At 40.1% G+C, this 19,315-nt stretch overlaps 1 protein-coding gene across 1 annotated transcript in view; it reads right to left on the minus strand.

Annotated features, from left to right (window-relative positions):
- Positions 1 to 19,315, minus strand: part of cdh23 (cadherin-related 23) — a 148,854-nt gene that overhangs the window by 67,809 nt on the left and 61,730 nt on the right. The window contains exons 9-12 of the mRNA XM_063875289.1: positions 10,130 to 10,242; positions 8,320 to 8,508; positions 2,871 to 3,020; positions 2,061 to 2,219 (exon numbers count right to left, since the gene is read on the minus strand). Of these exons, the coding sequence (XP_063731359.1) occupies positions 2,061 to 2,219; positions 2,871 to 3,020; positions 8,320 to 8,508; positions 10,130 to 10,242 (611 nt within the window). The remainder of the gene's footprint in view (positions 1 to 2,060; positions 2,220 to 2,870; positions 3,021 to 8,319; positions 8,509 to 10,129; positions 10,243 to 19,315) is intronic.

The raw sequence follows: 19,315 nt of genomic DNA on the forward strand, positions 1-19,315 counted from the left end.
ACACTTCAACTCCAAAAGCTTTTCTGCACTTGGGCACAGCAACATACTGTGTACTTAACAGTGGGGTGATGGACAGGTTAAGCTATTATTTAACCTGGTGCTAAGTGGAAGAAGTGGGTGGAAAAATACTCTCACACAAGGCTCATTACATTTCCCTACTTTATACTTTCAAATACATTTCATTCGGACATACGGTTTTGACTTCTGCCTGCACAATCTGAAAACCAGCATTTTGAAGGATTTCACTTTTTTCTGTCCTTTACATTACAAGTTTTGTTATCCAACAAATGGATGCAAAATAAATATCTAATTATTAACACAAACACGAGTGAGGCGGTTGTGGCTTGTTTGATCAGAATGCAGCATATAAATAAACAGCCTTTGCTATTTCCAATGGATTACAACCGTGCCGTCTAAATTACTAATGAACTCAATTATGACAAACCAACAAGAATAAACAAGTCTGTTCAAACATATTATTGAACACAAACAACAACACACACATCGTAAATGGTAATCTTGTGGTGAAAGACCTACACTAACCAATTCCTTTGACATGCGTTGACCTTGAGATTGATGTGCATGTACTATTGAGGCTATGTGTCTCACTGTATTTTTCCTAAAAATATAGCCGAGTATAGGAAAACTCTTTACTCTCCCAGGGCTTTATTGCTTCTGTTGTGTGTAGATGAGAATATCTAAAGCTTCACATAACATTGTGTGTATATATATGTGCTGCCATCCATGTCAGGGTAGTCCTCACCAAGATGCGTCACATCTCATTGTATTTACAGCCTATTCACCCTCTACAGCCAGCAATCAGGATTCCACAGCGGGTTGCACGCTCCAGCACCAGGCCAACATCAGCCAGACTTATCGGGTATTAGACTGCCCTGCAATCTCCATTTCATGAGCAGCCAGTCTATAAACACTATTGATTTTCACACTTTGCTTTTTGCACTTGTATCTAGTGGATTGTGGGCGTTCTGTCACAGGTATGGCTGGTAATGAATATTTATGCAGAATTAGAGTTAGATATTTGGCAATAATTGTTTTCTTTCTGGTTGCTGGTCAGGGCAGTGAATGAGAGGGGGCTATGCTGCATGGTGGTAGTGGGGGCTCAAAGACAGTTCAACTGTGAATAAATAAACACAAGGTACAATAACGGACCTCGAGGGAATTAATAATAACAAGTTTGATTATGATTATTTAGCACTTTTCAGTTTTAATGGAGCTTTTCCTGACATTATTATTGACATACGTAATATTAATTAACTATGAAAACAAAGAGATTTTTAAGCTCCTCTGATAAAAGGGGTCCAGTTTTAACTTTCTAAAATATGTTTTCAAGTAAATTAATTATAAGGTTTATGAGTAAAATAGTTGAATACTTTATGTCTAAGATAAAAGCAACCTTTTAAGGTAATCATTTTAAATCCTGCCAAAGTTATTTTCTTTACTTGCATACAAAGAAAGCAATTACACTTTCTTAAAATGATGAATAAATTACTTCATGAAGAATGAAGTAATTTAGCTTGAATTTAGGACTTTTTGACTATTTGGTGGATAATTTAACCTTTAATACCTAAGTGGAACTCACTATTGTATTGGCAGTCAATATTTAATTCTGCTGTTCAGTGAATTTGCATAATTATTCTGAAACACGGTTTGAGACCGAGGTGCAGTTGAGCCACAGATTGTCTTTAAAGTCTAAAATATGCTTTAGTTACTGACATGGTCATTCAGTGTCCCAGATACACTCAGTATTAGCTTACAGTAACACAATGCAGTTGGTGACTGAGTTTTTCATTGCTATTGCTATCTGATTTTGTCTGAGACGGCCTAGCTAGAGTCACCATAAATCACTACTATGATGAAATCTCTGGAGAGCCCTGGGTCACATGGCGTAACAAACAAGCCAAGATTTCATTCCCAATAAAATAAGCCCCATAAAAAGTTACTAGTGCCAGCCAGGTTTATAGGAATGTATTTGGATTCCAGTTAAATATCTCTCCTGGAAAAAATCAAACATCCACTGAGTGGTTTTCTAAGATACCTACCAGGATACGCAGCAGTGAGGTACCAGGGGGGGTGTTTTCTGGGAGGCTGATGTTGTACAGCGGCTTACTGAAGATTGGACGGTTGTCGTTCTCATTGATCAGTTCAATGAAGACACGAGCAAAACCCACATGGTCGGACATGGACTCATTGGCGTAAAGCTGAGGAGAGACAACAAGGAGTATAATACAATAATTACAAAACTTCTAAGATATTTAACTTAGTATGTACAGATTTAACACATGCTTATATAAATGAAATGTTTTACATTTTTGGGGGGCATCCTTGTAAACGATTTTGATCATAATGCTTTGAAGTTACTGTTGTGAAAAACAGATTTGTTTAAGATTTGTAGATTTTAAATCACACACGCAGCAGGGCACCCTCTTCTATAAACCACTCGGGTAAATTGAGGTACTGAAATACCAATTTCACTGTTCAAACAAGACTGCAGTGATGTGAATGTGATATGGCCCCAGTCTGCCTTGTGTCAAAACAATAAAAAAAAACATTGCAAAAAAAACCTAATGAAACTACAGTCAGTCTTTCATCAAAGGGCACTCTCACAGAAAGACAATGGATCTGCTTTGTCTCTGACAAAAACAGTAATTGCTTGAATGTTGTCTCCTCTTATTCCTCTTCGCATCTCTTCACAAAAGTGATCCGTCGTACATTTACATTGATAAGATCCAACTCTATAAATATAAGCTAGAAAGCTGGTGGTTGGGGGATTATGTCTCACACTGAATGTTTCTTGTCAAAATCCGGCCATGGAGCCCACCCATCTGAAAACATGTAGTTTTAAAACTCACTGAGAAGCTGTAGCTGCGGATTTTTTCGAAGTCCAGCGGCACGGCCACCCTCATTCTGATGTCAGCACGCCCCTGTACCGCCGTGGGCGAGATGGTGAAGTGCTCAGAATTGTTTCCTGTCAGAAACACCTGGAACATGCTGTTCACCCCCTGCCATAAAGAAACAAGAGACAGGTGAGTGTAGGAAAAACTGAAAGGAAAAGGGGCTTGTTAAGAGAGCGAGGAAAGGAAGTGATATATACTTCGTCTAAAATACTGAAGAATATCTGAGTTTTCATGAATTATTACCTGGCAAAAGACTGGATTTATTAGAAAGGTATAAATAAAGAATACAAATTCATCCATTCATCTGTTTACATCTCATATTTATTTAGATGAACAATAAGCAGTATTATTTTCCCCTGTACAGTATTTCATTTTACATTCTATTTTCAGCTCATCTTGTTCTATTTGACATGTATTTATTTCACTTCTCCTGCATTACTTGCACATTAGTCTTGGAACCTCTTCTTGCACTGTTTGTAATTTTTTAAATCTGCATTATTGTTTACATCATATTTATTTATGTTGCCTTGCTGAGAGGAGCCTCAGACTTCAGATTTTCATTTCCATTATTACACTGTAAGTATCGAGTGATCCAAATCAATTCTTAATCCCAGCAAAATATTACACATAAATTCAAGATATCGACCATTTAGTGACTGTTGTTGGTGACAGCAAGAGGTTAAAGGTCAGGCTATTGTGTGCCGACTATTTCCTGATTTTATAAACCCATCATATGATAAAGAACAGGTGGGAAAACAACATTTTGGAGAGATGTGCACATGTAAGAGAGACACTTTGAAAGACAGGGGCAGAGCAAGCGTAAAGTAAAAGGGTTTTGTTTTGTGATTTGTGTCTTTGTATGTGTGTGACCAAAGTATGTTGATGGATACGACTAATGGAAAGTGGCAGACCGTACAGCGCACTGTGGTACACTGCTGTGATGCTAAGAGACAAGATAACTGCAGCCTCAGCAGGGAAGCCAGTTCCATTCACTCTAATCAGCTGTGTTCAAGATGTTTCTTTTCTATCACTGCATCTCTTCACAATACAGCCCCCATCCCTCAATTTCCCAGTCACCTCACACTCTACCTGAAAGGAACCTCAGTTTTTTTAGCCTTCTGCCTATGGAACATATGTTGGTAAAGCATACAGTTTACACCATACCATATGTTGCCTGTTCCTATTGGCGTGAGATTTTTGCTGCTGAAAAATAAACCCCTTTTTGTTCCAGGTGCAGTACACATGTGACCTGGAGAGCTGTGCTTTGCAGGAAAACGAGAAACAAGCAAGTAACAAAAAACATCATATTTGTGACAAAATGGATATTAGTAAGTAAGACAGCAGAGGAATCAAATAAAAGTCCATAAGAAGTTCATCTAGCCTCATCTGAGTTACTCTTTATCTCTCTCCACTACATTAAGACATCACTGTACCGTTTCACATTATGTAAATGAGGCTTGGAGTGCAACATGGAGTAAATACCCATACACTGCCCACAGTGCTGTACTCATGTCCGACTGGCTTGATTATCCAGCCAGAGAAAAGGGTCGAAACCATGTGCTTTAATCATCATCGTGTGTGTTTTATAGAGAAAAAGCGATGATGAGATCCCTGGTGACAGCCATGACTATCAACCTCAATACAGATGCACAGGTCTGGGTTTGGTTTCAGGCCTAAAAATACTGTATATTGAAAAAGACAATGCGTCTTCTTCATGCAGGAAGCGATATAAGGACAACATAATATCCTCTAATGTGTGTTCTTTTTTCGTCAGAACACATGCATTTCTGGGATTGATCAATGTTTCCTAATTTTGGCTCTTCTCTCTTAAAGGATGATAAGTAAAAAACATCCTGTTTTCAGATTCTTGCTTTAAGATGCATTGGCTTACATATTGCTCTGTGATGCTATTTTAATTTCTTGTCACAATCACATGTTCAAGTTTATTAAACACTACTTAAATTTCACTACTGCAGAAAGTCTTCTTCCAGTCTTTTGGATGTGGCTCGCTATTTCTTGTGCACGTGCCACTGTATTTTCAGACGGCACAATACCTGGCCATATATGGTAATTAAAGGTTGGTTACATGCTTATAACAAAACCATTTATGATAATCATGATTCAGATCACCTGAGTAAGAGCAGACTGAATGCTATGAACGTGAAGACTACTTTTTTTCTAATTAGAAAACTAAGTGTTAACTTAAATGTAATTTGTATATTGTTTACACTTAGTGAGTTTGTGATAGGCTGGCCTATCACAACGTGCACTGCCTTCAATTCTGTTTGTTTGTATATTTATATTATGTACTCAATAGAGATAATCTATAGATATACATCCTTCACTATTGATATGTATATATTTACTATTTGTGAATTTCCTATTTAAATTGACTTTTAATTAATGTGCAAAGCCTTATATTCAAGCTGCTGTGAAAAAAAATAAAATCCTGAATTGAGATCAATAAAATACATCAAATCTAATCTAAAAGAAACAAAAAGGTAAGTGATGCTGTAGGAGGCCCATTGTTAAATTATATGGGGGAAGCTAGTTTTATGGGTTATATGAAATTATGAATAACCTCTAAACAAGTCCTGTAAACATCAGCTTTCACTTTGAAGTGCAAAGGCATTGTGGGTAAATACAAACCAAGTGAGGGTCAACATGACATCATAATCTGGAGAAGCCTGTGGCTGTCTGGAGCTGAGAAAACCTCTCTAGAGCCCGCCTGTCTTTATACATCAAGCTGCAGGGCGGCCAATCATGCAGCCATTGCGACAGACAGAGGAAGACGAGTGCGGTGGTCGATTGGCATTATGCTGGCGGTTGAAATAGCCCCCTTGTTTTTGTTTTCATCTCTTGGAAAACCATTGTGGCTGATGACTCCTATTTAAAAGACCATCCAATATGCAGGGATGTCACCTCAAACTGCCCATAAACGTAATTGCCCGTCCATTTGCTTCTGCCTTTAGAAGCCCCCAATAAAAGCACCCTGTCAGATGTGACTGCCACAAAGTTTAGTGACAAGTTCCAGCAGCAAAAGTTTTATAGATGCTAACGGAGCAGAAAAGGATATGAAGGGAGCAGCAGACAGGGAGAGAGGTAACTACCACTTGTGTCATAGTCAAAGAAATGAAACGTCTGCCTGTAATCCCTCACACTTGGAGAAAGTGAGATTAAAGCAAAGGTGTAGCCGAGTGTGAACGTGTGTGTGTGTGTATTGGCACTGACATGCAGGTTTAAGGGCTCAAAACAGCAATACAATACTGCGAGACAAAAAAATGTCTCATAGATTTTACAACCTGGAACAGATGTATGTCTGGCATTGTGGCTCATGTGTTGCAATGCAAAAATGTTGGATGCAGTATATATTTTTAAAGTCTGCATTTTACATTTTGTGGGCGATCTACTTATAGCTCTTCCTGATTTGTTAAATGATGGCAAAAAAGATGGCAAAAAAGCAGTTTGCTACTTTTGAGTGAGTGCTTCCTAATGAAGTATCTATGGTGAGTATGGTTAAGACCATGTCTGAATTACCAAAGCTATTCCCCATTTGCAGTGAGCAATCTCTTATCAGAGAGACTGATGGTAAGCGGCTGGGTACCTTGCACACTGACTGCTGCTGTTGGTAAGGGTAAAACATCAGGTGGTAACCTCCACAGGGAGCTCTTAACACATGCAAGGTGTGTGGGTCGTCACCCTACCCGGGTGCAGAAGCGCACTCACTGCTTTTCTCTCTCTCTGCCTCGTCATTACAGCACACCTTCCTTAGAATGAATGAAACAGACTTGCTGCTAAATACTCCTGCTATCTCTCCTTTAAGAGCTTATTTTTCGCTCCTGTCTGCCGTCCTCCCAGTTATTCCTGCTCCAGCAATTATTCAGACTTTTGGTTTTGCTCCATTGCAGACTGCTTTCTGTAGAACCATTTTCCTCTGAGTTCCTTTCCTCTCCTTTCTTCTCCTCTCCCCGTGTCTGTCTCTCCTCCTTTTTCTCTATCCACTTGACTTGCAGTTATCTGTCAAATTCCACCCTGGCGGCTGCTGTGCCTGAATCAATCAGAGTTGACTAGCTTTCGGCTTATCTGCACCCTAGGTGATTGATTTTCCTCGTTAGGTATAATTTGATGCTCTATCCCATCTCTTCCAGAGCAAATTAAATTGTAGTCGAGTCCAATGCTCCGGTGTGAGTGAGCATGAGCAGATGTGAGAGAGAAAGTGAGGGAGACAGACAGAGTGGCAAAGTGAAAAAGTGCTTGTATTCTGTGTGTGACTGTGTGTCACCAAAGTACGTTGATAGACACAACTAATGGAAAGTGGCGGACACACTAAAGCATGCTGTCTTACACTGTTGCTAACAGCCCACACACACACACACACACACACACACACACACACACACACACACACACACACACACACACACACACACACACACACACACACACACACACACACACACACACACACACACACACACACACACACACACACACACACACACACACACACACACACAATATTCTATAGAGAGGCTGATGTTTTTATAGGCCAAATAAATCCAAATCTTTAAAATGGAAACACAAAACACACTCACATGTAGCTGTCTTTGAGGAAAGAACTTATACGATCAAATAAAATAAACATTTTCAGGACTGATTTGATCCAGTGAAGACTTGATCTAACTGAATATTTACATTGAAACAACATTTGTAGCCAAATTACTCACCTCTTATAAAGAGCATTTAGATACAAATACTGAAGTTTTAAATCAACCTTTATTATCCTAAATGTATGGTGCAATAGGAAGGGAAGACTCCTGAAATTGACACAAAACTATCAGCAACAGGGAAGATGTATCACTTTGTGTTGTTGAAACTAGAAAGCATTGTGGTGTTTCAGTGTGAAAGTTTTTCCCTTACAATTAATCTGAAACACCCAAAGCTGCATAATGTACTATAAGTACACAGCACACAAGTTGTATTTTGGCCTTTTGTCACGTTACTCATGGAATAAGTATTAATTCCAATAACTGCTGCCAGCTACATCTATCATTCTAACCAGTGGCAGCTACGATAACAGGAGCTCAGTCAATGCGTGTGTTTTCCAACACACTGCGTTACACAGTTACTTGCACAAGTTAAACCTTAAATTATCCACATTCACAATGTCTTTATTGTGACTTGAATAAAATATAAAGCTAAATGTGTCACACTAAAGAGATGGACAGAGCAAAGTTAAGAAAGCATCTGATTTCAAAATGTGCCTAGATTGGTCCCCAAACAAATAATTGGGATATTATGTGGACTGAGTCTAGAACATCTTTTCTATCAGTCCTAAGACACAGAGAAAGCTTGGTGTCATTGCATCCTTATCTGTATAAGAGTATGGATGTTATCCACCCACCTCGTCCTTGTCTTCGGCCTGGATGAACAGCGGAAGGGCAAAGCCCACCTGGGCCAGCTCGGTGATGTGGAGCCGATACTCAGAACTGTTGAACTTTGGGGCGTTGTCGTTCCTGTCAATTAGCAGGATGGTAAAGGTGGTCATCACGGTTGCATCTGATGGACTGCGGTCGTCTTTCAACTCTGTGGCCTTAGAGAGGAGAAGGAGAGATTTGATTGCCCCTAAAATGTCATTTCGGATGGAGGTGGTCAGCACACAATCTCAGCCAGGTATTAACGGCTGTTCATTTATTGGATCAAAAGGTGGACTCAAAGCAATCACTGAAATAGGCTCAAAGTGAGGCCAATAGAGGGACAGTACATGTACATCCACGTACATGCAATGAGATTTAGGAGAAAAATCCCATTGAAAAGACACTACTTCGTAAAAAAAAACTCTAGGAGAGAAAGATAGGAATAGGCAGCCGTGGTCTTTTATTGATGGAATAGTGTCACAAGCAATAGGAGAAGAGGCAGGAACAACATAGTGGTCTCTGGGTAATCAAAGTAGTTTAGCCTCTCTCGTTCCAACGCCACTGAATCATTTGACCTCCACCTCCACACGCTCAGCACTATCTAAGCTGCCTGAAGTTGAGAAATTAGTTGTATTACTATGGCACACCGCAATCAATAGAAACACCGCCCAAGAAAGCACAGGCAGAGAGAGGGAGAGAAAATATGGAGGGGAAAAATCCATATCTTATAAATATATTTTTTGGGCAACACTTTTTTTCATTTTCAGCACTTTTTGCTTATGCTTCTTTGGAATTATTGATTTCAATTAAAAAGATGACTGAGGCTGGAATATGTAAGCCAACAAGCTTTTTGTATCAAACCTTAGAGCTAGTTTTATCTCAATGTTGAGTTTCACATATGGGCAATAATTGCACAGCTACATGATTGAATACATGAGTGCTATTGAGGCCATTAGGGGGTACTAAAGGCCATTTATTGTGCCGTACAGGCGCAAACCATTTCACTTGACATGCCATCAAAATCCCCAGTGTAACATTGCAGCTACACTGGAAAAAGTATGTCTTGGATCGGAAAACCTTCCACTTTTAGTTGCACTTGGAAATCTATTTCACGCACCCTCTCACACCCTGTGGGTACCACTTGGTGTACAATCCTGGAAGATAAGAATTGGTCACAAAAGTGAAAGTGGTGGCGTGTTTAAGGTAGGAAGGTTGTGGGCGGGGTGAGAGGGCAGGAGTGACATGTTAAAAAGAAAAGTGAGATAGACTTTAGACTCAGTGGAGGGATTTACAGACTACACCTGCTTCAAACAGAAGAAAAAGTCAAAAAGAAAGGGAGGAACAAAGGAGCATTTAGTGTTCGGATGACTCTAAATCATGTTCCTTTATCTTGTCCTCCTCTGCTCTCCCTGTCCTGCCTAACTGCTGGAAGTTCACTGAACAGCAGCTTCTAAAGGGGGCATAATCATAGAATCAAAAATACCTTCACAACCCAATAAAGGTAATTGAATATGTCTGGATCACATATAGGCAGAGAAATCTATAAGCAAACATGGTAGAATCGTGTAGTTTTAATTGAAGTATTGACCTTGAAATGTTTTTCTAATTATAGCCAAAGACTGTCACAATAGGTATAGGCTGAGTCGAAGTATTACAAGGCCAGACACTACATTGATTTAATACACTATCATATCAAAGCCCTCTCTTGATCCACCGGCAAAACAGCCCTTCGATCTCTTCCCCCCGCCTGCGACAGTCCCTCCACCCCTGTGCACCGCCTCCCCTTCAGAAGCTCACCTTGACAGTGAGCGTGAATCCTGCTGAGTAGAGAGGGTTTTCTCTGTCCAGCTGGCCATTCACCGTCAGGGCCCCGCTGATGTAGTCCAGGGCAAAAACACTGTTGGTGTTCCCTGGATGGATGGACGGATGGATAGTTGGAGAAAGAGAGAGACAGATAAAAGAGTCAGACAGACAAACGAAACTGGCGTTGTGGATAATTCAACATAACACCTGGGAGGCAGTGTTGAGCCTCTGGACGGGGAGGCGCTGGATGAGCTATGTGCATATCTCTATTTCATGCAATATGGATACAGCTTTTGCTTGCCGACTTCTGTCTCTCTACCTGCCTTTGGCTGATCCACCACCTCGGACATGTCCACGAGCTGCCTTCTCTATCCCCTTGGTTTATCCGTCACTGTTTGCCCTCCTTGCACTGCCTCCACTTCTTTCTCAGCATTCCCTTTCACTTCTTTACATAATGTACACCAGTTTTTCTCACTTTACATCCACTCAATTCAAGTAGCATCGTCATTTGTATTCATTTTCACATTCAATATTGTTTGCTTATTTAATACTTTAGATAAGATAAGCTTCTGCTGAGAATACAAACCCACACATCTGCTGAAAAAAACCAAACCCCTAGCTTTAAATAAGTTTTACTACTATGTTAGCTTTCTGCACATTTCTCCTGAACTCCGTCACTTCACTGGGCTGATCATTGCATTAACTTGGTTATAGTCTATGCACTTCTTCAAAGGGGGGTGTTTGAAATGATGAACGTGACACTGATCTCATTAACACGTTTAAATGTGCCTGGTGTTCTCTATTCACTCCAATTATTAGACTGAGACCCACTTAAGTCCTCTCCTCATATTTTTTTACTCCCTCTCTTCTTTTTAAAATTACACTCCTTGTCATTAACTTTGTCATCACTCTAACACTCTTTATTTGACACGCTCAGTCTGGCTTCCTCTCTCCGTCAGGCAACTTGTGGCAGTTGGCTGCTAATTGCACCCAGCAGATGGAGACAACAAACGAAAATGCACCCAATCGCCCTCACCTCTCTAATTTACTGCCCGCTGTGTCCCACTGAATTCACACACACCATCTCGGTCAATATGAATCCCCTTTCATTCAAAAACACTGAATGCCTTCACAGTTTCATTGGGATTCTATGTGCATGCCACATGTGTTGTATGAGACCCAAAGAAGCCCCCGTGCAATCTGGAGATAGAAGCAGTTCATACATGTGAATGTTATCGGAGCGATCTGCTCAGTGGAGCAAACAATGGAGCAGACAGAGCTGTATCAGAGGGCTCAGACAGCCAACTCCACCTGGAACTAATACATGTAGCTATGCCTTTTTAATACAGACCGCTCTCACCAGCCGACAGCACAGTGCTCTCGCACACTGTTGTTAAGCAGGATGATCTCCAGAAAGGTAAAATAGTAAACATGCTCAGCGGACTCTGTATACGTAAAAGTAAAAAATATATGAATTTATACATAAAACAACTAATACCAGGTTGTCAAGATGAGAGTACGGACTGGCAGTGTTATGTATGGTGGCTGACAGGTGCAAACCCGCTAAAGCAGCCCAAAACATTTCCATAGGGAAAAACGTGCTGCAAATAATTTTTTTAAAATATGCCAAAACCTGCGAATGAAGAAACATTTTCATCAACTTGAAAACACATGTGCAGCATTTTGAAAACCTTCACCAAATGAAAAACTTGAGGTGTCTTGAGTAAAAGCGCTGCATGAACGAAACTCTATAAAAAAAATGTTTTGTAGCGCTTTTAGTAAGCCCTGCACAAGTTGTGTGAAATAGGTAAATGTTTTCTGAATGCTGCGCGTTTGTTGTCAAGTTGTTTTTGTCGTTTTGGCACATTGTGTTCTTATATTTGCATAATTTGTTAAACTTGAAGCGGGTTTCTCCTAATGGAAGTGCCTGGGCTTTTGTAATGTATTAGCACCTGTCGGCCCGCGTAGTTGTGGGTTAAAAAAATAAAATAATAATAACAACAAATAAATAAGGGAGGCTGTGGCTCGGTGGGTTAGTGCGCCGATCTTCAGATCAGGGGAGCACTGGTTCACTCCCCACTGCAGTCAGCATGTCGTTGTGTCCTTTGGCAAGACACTTCACCCCTAATTGCTCCTGGGGGGATTGCCCACTGATTTAGGTATGTATAAAAGGGTCTAACAACTGTAATGTAAATAAAAAACATAGGAGAAATACTCATTACGACGATTCCTGCTGTGTAGGGAAAATAAAAACATCATAAAATTAACTCAATTTAATAAAACATACAAGCAGTGGAACAAGTGATTTGAAAAGCATTAAGAAAACACTACTGCTGAATTCTCATTGTGTTTTCCCAGTAATTATTTCCAAGTAGGGCACAGTACGAACCTTGAGGTGCAGTTCGAGGGATTAAAAATGACTTTCTTAAGATAGTTTAGAAACATGGTCAGATGGTGAGTCTACAGTGCACAACGGCTGGGGTCAACAGATTAACCTATGCCTGTGTTCCCTGCACCCCACTCACTGCTCTATTATTGCCATGTACCTAGCCTGGAATGGAGAGGAGGGAAGCTACAGAGAGTGCACAGAGGGGGGCGTAGAAATGGGAGGCAGGCCAGCAGAGAGAGCAGCGCCCTGGGGTAATTAGCCTGGATTGAGGCCAAAAGGTGGAGAAAGGGAGGGAGGTGGAACGGACAAAAACTACTGCTGATTACATCCAGCTTACATAATCTATTTAATTGTGGAACTGGAGAAAGGTGAGTGCAGTGCAACTCCTGCATTAGTCAAGTTCTGAACATCACAAAAAAAACATATACTTACACATCATACTTTAAATTCAAGGTTACTCGAGAATGACTAGTCAGCACGATATTGACTGTACCTTTAAATTTCAATTCCTTTTTTCAGATTAAATGCCTGCTGTCTCGTTAAGGTTTGATAAGGTTTAGGGAAAGATCATAGTTCTGTATACTTAAGTTTATTTGTTTATTTAAATCGATTAAAAAATGTGGGTTTTTTTTTAAATCACAGCTATAAACTTGATGTTTGAACTCTCTTAGCAATCAAATACAACACATCTTCTTTGCTCATGAACACAATAAAGTCCAAACCGCTTCTTCCCAACTTGTCAAACGGGACAATCCAAGAAGCATATGAATGCTGTCCTAAGATTTGTTGTCGTAAGATCAAACTTGGAAAGATATGACTCAGTTTTCCTTTTAAGCGAAAAAAAGTTGACACATTCATTCCAAAATGTCCTTTTTGCCCGGTTGGCAGAGGTACGAGTTGATGTTAATAACGAACAGTGGTGGTAGTATTGGGGGGGGGGGGGGGTAATGTGCACCGGGACTCTTAGTGTGGGCATCATGCCTTTAAATTGGTTTGTCAGCTTCAGTGGCCTGACTTGCATGCCAATCCACTTCAACAGCCGCTCCTTACCCGGACGACTGAGCACTCACCTGGCCAAGCAGCGAGTGTTTTTTTACACAAACACACACACTGCAACAGCACAAGGGCTGTGCTGTAGTGTACATGTGCACGGTGACAGCAGACTGTTGGTTTTTCTCTCTGTATGCAAGAGGATTTGACTTACTGCTTCAGGTTCCACAGAACGGTCTTCCACCTCTCTGACCAAAGCGACAGACTGAAATTATGCAGCGACTCAGAAGTCCCACTGAGAGGAAAATATAATCATATTCTAATTGCTGATAGAAAGTGTTCTCAAGTGATCGGCCAGGACACTGTGATTAGATTAAGGGTTGGAAATTGCTGCTCTCAGGTATGCACACAGTCAAATTCAGCACAAATAAATGCAAACTTCTTTTTTTTTGCATTTGATATTCATACTAAAAGCAGGTGTGTTTCTTTTCTGAATTCTTATGCAGATAAGGTGTGAAAATGTGTGTGTATCAGAGTGCATAACTGGCAAAGTTTGATTCCATGATGTGAGACTCTGGGGGTATAGCCATGCTCTCGCATTACTGACAGTACTGGACTGGAAAATGAGAAAACATGCCATAATTTTGTCTAGTGCCGAGTACTCAAATGCAAGTGCACATACACACAAATAAATAAATAAATGCCCACAAGCATCGACGCAATAGCAGCCATTATTTCCTTGTGGTGCAGATTTAGTATGTGTGCGATTAGCTTTAATAGTTGGTATTACAATTACGGGATAAAAGTAATCCGATAATTTGCCACTTTGAAAAATTGCAGCATTACCAAAGCATAAAGAAAGGGATGGGTGCAGATTTCTTTTTATCTATTGACAAACACATTTAGATTCTTGTGTCATGAACAATAAAATGAGTGCTCAATTACTGAGGACAGTTCCCTCATTGAAATTCCACTTCTAACAAAGAGCAAATGAGTGAACGCAGAAAGGGAAAATAAAAAGGTCAGAAACGGGAAAGTGGATTGAGTCGCCAAAGTGGAAAACATACGTGTAGTTATTATGTCGGGATTGCCCAAGAGAACAGAAGAAAAAAAGGCATTTGATTTGATGAACTCAATCGTGTGTGCGACAAGTGGATGACAATGACTTTCTCCGAGCAATGAGCTTTTAAGGACAGCCGAAGCAGGAGTTCTGCAAGTGTAATCGCCATGACTAAGCCAGTGACAACTGTTTTCTCGAGTTTTTGACAACACTATGGGGGCGTTGGAACATTCTAGTAATGTGATATGGCATGCAGCCAGTGCTCAGAGTCTTGGGGCTAAGATTGTGTGTATTTTGTTAAATGTACACAAATTAGTGTCACTTTTAAGGATTACGCCTACAGGCAAATCATGTTGATGATGAGGTTTCAGTTATTGTCTTCAAACCACACGCACTTCTGAACCTTCATGATCGGCTTCTCACATACACTGACTTGCTTGCGCACATGCTCATCTGTGCATTGACACACACCCATCAGTGTATGACAGCTACCAGGGCATTTGTATGTGTTTTTGTGTGTGTGATGCAGGCTGATAATGGCCCTGTGGGTGTCTTGCCATTGGCAGGCGAGCTGAATTTCATGAATACTCAATGAAGTAGTTTCATCAAAAGTTTTTCTTCAAAAGAGGTTCAAGGACAAATATTCTAAAACAATACATGGCGGATGAAAGCACAAATGTCCTTTTTTGCAAAAGTATCACAATCTGTTTGGTTGACAAAGATGGTTAGATGCACTGTGTACAGAAGTGTTACTTCCATAGCTACCTGTCTGCTTTATCAGAAGGGAGTCAATGCTAGACAAAGTGAAGTTAGACTGAATTTAATGAGTGGATGAGGATACAGTTTAGAAAATACAGTTACGGAAATAATTAAGAGACCACTCCAAATGTTTCCTAAATCTTTATCTCTACATGTATGGCAGCCATTCCAGTATTTGTTGAATTCCAACACAGAGAAATGTTGTCATTAGTTTATAAAATACAATCAAAAAACAAAAACATTCATTTAACTCAAAGACATATCTATAAAAAGTATAACGGGAGAAACTGATAATTCTGCAGTGATCTCTTCATTTTTTCCGGAGCTGTATGTTGTCATTGTTTACATTCTGTTTACATTACTGTAGGGTGAGAAATGCATAACTTAATGCATCTGTGAAGCCATGTCACATACAATGGGTATGTTAGGTGTGAACAAAAATTGTCATTATATAGCCTTAGTCTAGCTGTTCTTACCATGGGGCTCGACCTCAGTTTTTTAATACCCAGCCCCTGCAGTGAGTGTGTGATGACGTCAATGATGACATGTGTTGTAAAAGCGCTGTCTTACATTGTTGTTACTTGTAGCGAACAGTCTACTGACGGTAAATTATCAAATTTGATGGTTCAATTGAGTGAGACCATTGCTGATTAAATGGCTGCACCTGACAATCGAGAAACAACAACACTCCATTAAAATTATTAGTTATTCTCATTTAATTAGTAGATATCGGTCCAGACAAAATTATCTCTCAGTCTGTTTTGCAGTCGGATATTTGGTGATACTCGCTGTAGGAGGTTCTCAATATCACCCAACTCCCTCACCTGTCTTTGAAGCACTCTACCCAAAGAACCAATCAGTTACCTGTTTTGAGACTCCCCTTTCCCACTCACGTAAATGGCACATTTACTTTCACAGAAGAGTGGAAAGTCAGGGGTACCACTACCTGTAACTGAACATGTGTCTCAATGACAGGCATTGTTCCCGGAGTAATGGTCTTATCACTTACTTGGAACAATGAACAGATGACACAATATAAACTTAAATGATTCTCAACCTCGTCACAGACAAAACACATTGATTGCTGGCTGTGATCTATCGGCTCAAGGTGTCACATGTTCTCTATTCAACAAAGCATTGAGCTGACAGGGTCTTATCTATTCACTTTGTTTGTGCATGTGTGTGTGAGAACTTCTGTCTCTAAAAGTAGACTACAGTACATGGGATTTAACCTCCTATCTGATATTTTGTTGCAGTTTGCTAGTCGATACAAAAATCTTTTTCTGCACACTGTACAAAACAACAGCTGGGTGGAAGACAGAGGCAGAGGAAATTGGGTTTGGCATCTGTAAATGTGCGTGTTCAGAAGCAGATAGCTGAGGATAACACTTCTCAAAGCCAGGCAGTAACCCCTTTATCCCGTAGATAAATGAAGATGAAAGGAGAGCCTCTAACGGCAATAGAAAAGACTGATATACATGTAAAGGATATCATTTTAATAAAAAAACATTTGAGGTTGAGGTACAGGATGGAGGATTCCTACTGAACTTTGGCAAACGAATCAAATATTTTTTTATTTTCTTCATTTTAACGTGATTATTATTTTATTGAAGTATACATACCATAACATTTTATTTTGTATGATTTATGATCAGTATTTGTTGTGTGATATTAAGTGCATGCAACTGTGGGATATGGAGTGAGTTTAAATGAATGAATGAATATAAAGATGGGTCAAATGATGGAACCTGCTGTATGAGACATCAGTATACAGTATCAGTATCATATCCCAGTGAGGTCTGCACTTGGTTCACACACCTGCTCAGCTCTCCCAGAGTCGACTAGACTTTGAATTGTGTTTTGAGCAGTGTCCCGCAGACTATCTGCCTTCTCCCAGAGATTACATAGCCACAGACTGCGGAGAGCCTCAGAGCGTCTAATTGAAAACGCAGAGAAATCCCAGCGATGCGGCATTCACAATAAGAGCTCCCCATAGAATAACAGGCATTAGCCTTGTCCATATTACAGCGCGCGTGCTGATAGGAGTGAGGCAGTATGGAATCAGAGCATCAGGGTGTAGCAGTACAGGATGTGTGTGAAAAGGCAGGCGGGGGAAATAATCGCCTTTACTGCTTATCAGCTTGTCCAGGCGGGAAATGGCATAGGCATGCCCGTCTGACCTGTATGATCTGAGGGAGACTGAGACACAAGGCCAGTCGTCTCACTCAGATCAACAGCACAGGACAGGGTCATGTGTCTCTCTTCTGTGGCAGGGGCAGACAGGGGGTTCACAGGCTTCCCCAGGAAAAAGCCATGTGGACGCCTGAGGCTACACTGTGTCAGCGCATAATGAGGTGTCAGTCTGCAGCATCTTCAAAACTTCTGAATACTGTAGGATTTATTTAGTAAATAGGGAAATTGAGTTATCATCTTTTATCAATTTGGCCAATTATTCTGCTTGAGTTGCTGCAAATTAAAATCCAATGCGGTCAGGCAAGATATTATAAGAACTAGGAGTTGGATTACTTGGACAATTTCTTTGCTGCAGTTTTTCAACATGGAGAGATGCAGTGAGAGGGGAAGCATCATCTAAAAGGAAAGAAAAGGGTAGGGATGGAAAAGGGCTTAAGATGGGATTAGTTGCGCTTTTGTGTGACAAAAGAGATAGAAACAAGAACAGGCAGATAAAAAAGAGGCTGACATGAAAGGCTCCGGGGACGTCCTTTCATTCTGTGGGATATTTGGCTGATTTTTCCCTGCTTGCTCTTACACTATCATTACAGCACAGTGAAGAGAGAAAACAAAGTTTACAAAAGGGTTTAACTCATGTCCTAACTCTTGGACAAGACTTGTTTGCTAACATCTCTCTGTAATAGGAACCACTGATACCTCTTTCAGTTAGGTCAAATTGTGCCAAATATAGGGCGCAGGTAATCCAGTTAATGGCTCCAATAATTCAGACAATCAAAATGTATTTTTCACCATCAGTAAACATTTTGCCTGAGAGAATAACACTAGATGTGAAAGAGATCACAGTATCATGCATTTAACCTGTACGCGTTGGCTACAGTCTATCCAATATAGTATTGAACACCTTGACCATATTTGGATTGGCCTCAGCTGTACGTCAGCTGTATCTGCTACGAAAATGTTTAAAACTAAGTCCTGTGTTCGCCAATGAGCACCTACACATGTGCATGAGTAGGATAAAAGAAGAAAAGGGGCTGCTCAGCGGTTTGCCTGCACTTCTTCTAAAAGAACAACCTTATTATTATTCAGAAGTTACTGTCTGGATTTCTTCTACTTTAAATGAAAAATATGTTTTGCATACAAGTTCCATGTAACTGTATGTTAGCGGTATGGTACTTTTGAAATTGATAAACATATTGATAAAACGATGGAAATGTACGTTGTTGATTTTATTTGGTACGCTGTAGGCTGCAATTTAAACAAAAATACATCTGAACTTATTTGTGAGTTATTGCCAAAACCTCTTTGAGGTTTGTGAGAATAATCAATATATCAAATGTTACCAGTCAACCAATGTGAGAAGACTACACCTCCAAGCGGGAGGGTAGAAAACATGACTGTAAACAAGGCTTATTTCTGTGGATCTGAGAGACAGAGGAACTACTTAAATGTGGATTGTGGAACAATGAAATACGAATGGACCTCGGCCGACTTCCTTCGTAGACTTATCAAATCATCATGTCATTGTATAAATACACATGTTAAAACAAGGCTAAAGAAAGGAAATCCTGCTGCTACTTTGATGGTAACAGCTCATTTTACATTTCAAGAGGACCTGGAGTTTTGGCAAACGAGGGAAGCAGGACTGAGCAGGCTGATATTACTGATGTGCTTTTCTAAAGAGATACCTGTAGAATTCTTCTTCTTCCTGGATTAATTTCCTAATGGGCCACTTACCAGCATGAGCCTGAATCAGACCCTTTAAACAGTTCTTTAATGAATATAACTGTAA

The sequence above is a fragment of the Eleginops maclovinus genome, chromosome 22 (genome assembly GCF_036324505.1).
Source record: "Eleginops maclovinus isolate JMC-PN-2008 ecotype Puerto Natales chromosome 22, JC_Emac_rtc_rv5, whole genome shotgun sequence".
In the NCBI taxonomy this organism is placed as follows: domain Eukaryota; kingdom Metazoa; phylum Chordata; class Actinopteri; order Perciformes; family Eleginopidae; genus Eleginops; species Eleginops maclovinus.